At 51.4% G+C, this 5,000-nt stretch overlaps 1 protein-coding gene across 1 annotated transcript in view; it reads left to right on the top strand.

Annotated features, from left to right (window-relative positions):
• The window catches only part of nkd1 (NKD inhibitor of WNT signaling pathway 1), a 32,006-nt gene that overhangs the window by 21,704 nt on the left and 5,302 nt on the right, over positions 1 to 5,000 (top strand). Inside the window, exon 4 of the mRNA XM_062549341.1 lies at positions 576 to 633. Within this exon, the coding sequence (XP_062405325.1) occupies positions 576 to 633 (58 nt within the window). The remainder of the gene's footprint in view (positions 1 to 575; positions 634 to 5,000) is intronic.

Genomic DNA, 5,000 nt, shown 5'->3' with positions numbered 1-5,000 from the left:
GCTGTGCTCATGTGCTCATATTGTCCAGAGTCTCGCGGCTCACCGGATTACTGTCAGCGATCACTTTGCGCTTCTTTTTTTAACCCCCTCCCCTCCTCCTCCTCCTCCTCCTCCTCCTTCTCCTCCTCCTCCTCCTCCTCCCCTTTCCTCTTTTCCTCTCATCTCGCTTTCCCCTTCATCCGGCTAATGTCAACCTCTCTCTGGAGACGTGGCACAGATCTCTTGTGTCGGCGTGTCTGGTGTTGAAGACATGCGCACATACACAAACACGCACACACACACACACACACACCCACACACACAGACAAGCATGCACACACATACGCACACACACACACACACACACACACACACACACACACACACACACACACTCCTAAGCTGTGTGTGTGTGGTGCTGCTGTCATCACATTGTGTTTAGGTGAATGTGGGAGGGTGGTGTAATGTTTTGCGGATTTGAGTCATGTGCGGCGATGTTGCTATGTGAAACACTAACTGTCTCTCTCTCTTTTTCTCTCTGTCTGGGTGTGTGTGTGTGTGTGTGTGTGTGTGTGTATGTGTGTGTGGCACTATAGAATCCCCTGGATGAAGCCTGTGCCGAAGGGATCAGCGATGAACACTACCGCTTAGAAGGTAGGCTGTCACATCTCTCCCTGCCACCTGATGTCCCCCCCCTATAATCCCCAGTGTGCTGATCAGATGAAGTTTTTTGCATCTCTGTACCATCCCCAAACCATGCAAGCACACACACACACACACACACACACACACTGTTCTCAGTTTCCCTCTCCCCTCTTCACCCTCGCTCTTTTAAAGAGAGATTCCCATTGATACTCTCTCCTCCATGGCCTGGTGGTGTGACCCTGGATTAAGAGATCAGTAGGGTGAGGGTCCCCTTGTCTCTCCCTACCCTCCCTGCAGCTGGAGGAGAACACACACACACACACACACACACACACATGCTTACACACACTCGCTATGCCACAGTTGTTATGCCAAAGTGAGTGATGATGAGGGAACATCCATGATTGGCCCAGGAAAAGTGAAAGTGAAAAAAAAAAAGAAAACACCACTGTGCTAAGCTCAAGATTAATAAACACGATGTGATTAGTGCAAAGCGAGAGTAGGGGCCGGGCCGCCGGCTTCCTGACAGATCGTTGGTGTTGAAATGTGCTGGGTCAGCGCTGGGTGTGGCTGCATGCCAGTGCCTGATTTCCACATGACGTTGGCTCGGATACGGCTGTAATTGCCGGGCTGTAGTAGCTTGTGCTTTGGCGAGCTAATTGTGTTTGGGGCCGCTTTCTGATAAACTGAATGAATGATTTGTGGGTCGATGGTGATTCAGGAGAGTGAGCACCCAGTTTTGGAATTGACTCAGACAATGACTCACTCATTGACTGTTTGATGCGCTCCCTCACATACTCATGGCCTAGTTTGCTCACTAACTATTTCATTCCCTTCTCTCACACACACTCTCACGCACTCATTCACTAGTTTAGACTCTAAACTCACTTATCAGTTTACACTCTAACTCACTCACTAGTTTACACTCTAACTCACTCACTAGTGTACTCTGTAACTCACTAACAGTGTTAACACTCTAAATCACTCATTAGTTTACTCTAACTCACTAACTACACTAAATCACTCCTGAAATCACTCATTAGTTTACGCTTTAACTCACTCACTAGTTAACACTCTAACTCACCCAATAGTTTACTCTCTCTCCCTCCTTCACTCCTTTATTCCCTCTCTCTCTCCTTCACTCTCTCGCTCTCCTCCTGTTTTAAAGTTTGCCGTGTCATGCACTTTCTCACATAGAGCCTTTAGTGTGGGGCTCATCCGTGTTCTCCTTCTGATTGATGATGCTGTTTATCTAAGCTGCGCTCCAGACTCTTCCCTCTGCCCTAGTTCTTCCAGAAGCGTGTTGCTGGCGGCCCTTTGGAGTGTTAGTCTCGCTTATAGAGCAGGACAAGTGGCCTTTGTTTTGCATTTTCAGACTCTCTAATGAGAGCGGGCTTTCGTATGAAAGTGATGCTTTATATCCCCGCCGGTGCCGACGGTTTCGCCGCGGCGGGGCTATAAAGCGCTGATCAAGTTGCACGTTTAGCGCATTTAGCGCTCGGAGCGAAGGAGGAGGAGGAGGAGGAGGGGGGGAGGAAGGGAAAATAGGGCGAAGAAGGAGAAGAAAATGGTAATGATGTGGCCGGCTATTGATAAAGCGCACTGGGCTCCGTCTGACCCCGGGCTGAACCCGCTCCCGCGTAATCAGATCTCGCCACATCTGACAGTTTCGGGGGGCCTGTTTGAGCAGATCAAGAACATGACGAGGAGAAGGGAAAAAATCACAGAACCACTCAAGCCCTTCACCCCAATCCTTTCCCTTCCCCAAAAAATATGTTCGAGATGAAGAAGGGGAGGGGGAAGGGGGGGGGGAATGAGGAGGGAGAAGAGAGAGATGGAGAGGAGAGCTACAGACGACAGAGCGGCCAGCGTTGCGTATAGAAAACAGGCCTCTCCTCGGGGCTTGAGCGCGCACTTCCAAAGAAAGTTTTAGGGGGGGATTAAAAAAAACAGCTTGCTGGCAAAATCACAAAGAGGAGAGAGAGCAAAGAAGAAAGAGAAAAAAAGAGGAAGATGAAGAAGAAGAAGGAGAAAGGAGAAGAAGGGGGTTGTGTGTGTGGGGGGGGGAGGGGGGTAGGGGAGATAAAAGAGTTCCAGAGAGAGATGCTGTTCCCCCCTCCCTCCTTCTCTGGATTCTGGGACGCGTGTGCACCCTCTTTTCATTGGCCGATCACACCTCAGGCGTAGCCTGTCCTCGCTGGGCTCGTGGAGGCAGACGGCACACTCTTCACGCGCAGCCGTCGTCTCGGGAGTCGAAACCAGGTGTGTGTCGGGCAGAAATCACAAGGTGCAAGTGGAAAATCTGATGAGCTGGTGGCGACGTCTCAGTTATTAGGAGTCCCATAATTCTCTCTGAGTGACAGCAGAAATGCATCAGAGGCTAGTTTAGCAGCCGTGGCCGTATGGGCAAGTAATCTGTAGATTGTTGTTGCAAGAGCGAGTGGGAGGTAGAGAGAGAGAGAGAGATAGAGGAGAGAGAGGAGAAGAGAAAGTGAGGGGGGAGAGACAGAGAGAGAGAGAGAAAGAGAGAGGGAGGGAGAGAGAAAGAGAGAGGGAGGGAGGGGAGAGAGAGTGGGAAGAGATGAGTGTGGCCTGGTTAAGAATGCAGCGGCTTACTCGTCAGGATCAGACATGGTAATGCCGAGGCGATTGGCGGGGGCGTGGAGCAGACGGCGCTCGGCGGGCCTCGTCGGGGAGGCTGGGGAGCGCTGTGGCCGACATCCGCCTCTCGCCTGAGCCTCATCTCATCTCGCCTCGTCTCATCTCGTCTCGCGGCGCACCTCGTCTCGAGTCATCTTCAGGATCAGATCCACGGCAAATTTGTCCAGCAGCCAGTGTGACCAGAGTTGTGGAGGAGCTCAGAGCAGGGGGGACCGAATGGGAGGGGGTATGGAGGATGAGGGGGTATGGAGGATGAGGGGGTATGGAGGATGAGGGGGTATGGAGGATGAGGGGGTATGGAGGATAAGGGGGTATGGAGGATGGGGTATTTGGGTGGAGGTCGGGGAGTTGGGGAGCTGTAGGATGGGGGCGTATGTGTAGCGGCGAGATGGCAGATTACTGTGTTCCTGTGGGATCCCCATTAGCCCTCAGGGATCAGCATCAGCAGAATGAGCCGTCCTGACTGCAGGAGCAGGAGCAGCCTCTGCCCAACCCGCCAGCTCACCCAGCCTGCCCTGCCCGCCGCACAATGTTTCCTTTGAGCATCCTGCATGATCAAAAGACGCGGACCCGGCGTTATTTCGCCCCTCTCTCTCTCTCTTTCTCTCTCTCTCTCTGTCTCTCTCTGTCTCTCTTTCTCTCTTTCTCTCTTTCTCTCTCTCTCTCAAAAAAAAAAGAAAGAAGAAAAAGAAAAGTCGGTAAAAAGCTCCCCGGGACGACGGCTTTCATTCTCCCCGCTCCTTTTCTCTTGCTGCCGAGGGACAGGACAGGTCCTCTTTGATGTGCGCGGATCAGGGGAGAGCGGGGGAGGATGGGGCGGTTGGGGGGGGCGGGGGTGGTGGTGGTGGTGTTGGGAGGGGGGCGGGGGCTGTTGTGTCTGCTCCTTTGGCTCGCACAACAAACACTGTTTCAGATTTTGACTTTGCTTAATTAATTAGTGATTCTGTTTTACAGCCGGTCTGATCCTCGTCCAAAAGGTTGGAGAATGGAACTTCAAAGTGGGGAAGAGAGAGGAGTGGTGGAGGGGGTGAAAGTGAAACAGAGGAGGGGGGGTTGGGGGGGGTGGATTTGGAAAGGGGGAATTTGGGAGATGGGTACTGGGGTACATCGGGCTCTAACATCTCCATCTTGCATGGAGTGGATGGGCATCAATCCAAGCGGGGCAGAATGGCGGTTGGCAAAGCCGTGGCTTTTTGAATGGGGTTATTGGACGTGTTCAGTGTCTGCGAGCCTTTTCTTTCCTCATTGGACTGATTTAGCTCCGATTCTTTGTGCACAATGGTGACGGTGGGAAAGATGGCAGCGCCTGCGTTTACGTAATGATTCAGTTGGCCTCATAATATCTGCTGAATATTGCAGATTTGCGCCATGGGGTGAAATTCTGCTGGCACGGTTACTGCTATATTCTTCAACTTCCCCCCGAGCTGACATTACTGTTGCATCACAGTCTGTTATCCATCTGTTTTACTTTGTTTTTCATCAAATCTACCTGCCTACAAACAGCACTTCTGTCAAGTAACAACTGGGGTTGCACCCTGATGCCTCATGTCGTCGTTGCACTCATAGACTGTATATATAGAACAGTCTATGGTTGCACTGTATTATATGATGCCACTGCTACTCTTTTGTCACAGCATATTTTCAGTGTCACAGTGTCATGCAATGGGGTGCCTTCTATTACTGCAATTGCTGCTACTATTACTACTACTACTACT

This window comes from Sardina pilchardus, chromosome 11 (genome assembly GCF_963854185.1).
Source record: "Sardina pilchardus chromosome 11, fSarPil1.1, whole genome shotgun sequence".
NCBI lineage: Eukaryota > Metazoa > Chordata > Actinopteri > Clupeiformes > Clupeidae > Sardina > Sardina pilchardus.
The sequence above is the reverse complement of the archived record's forward strand: the minus strand, read 5'-3'. Positions and strand labels throughout refer to the sequence as shown.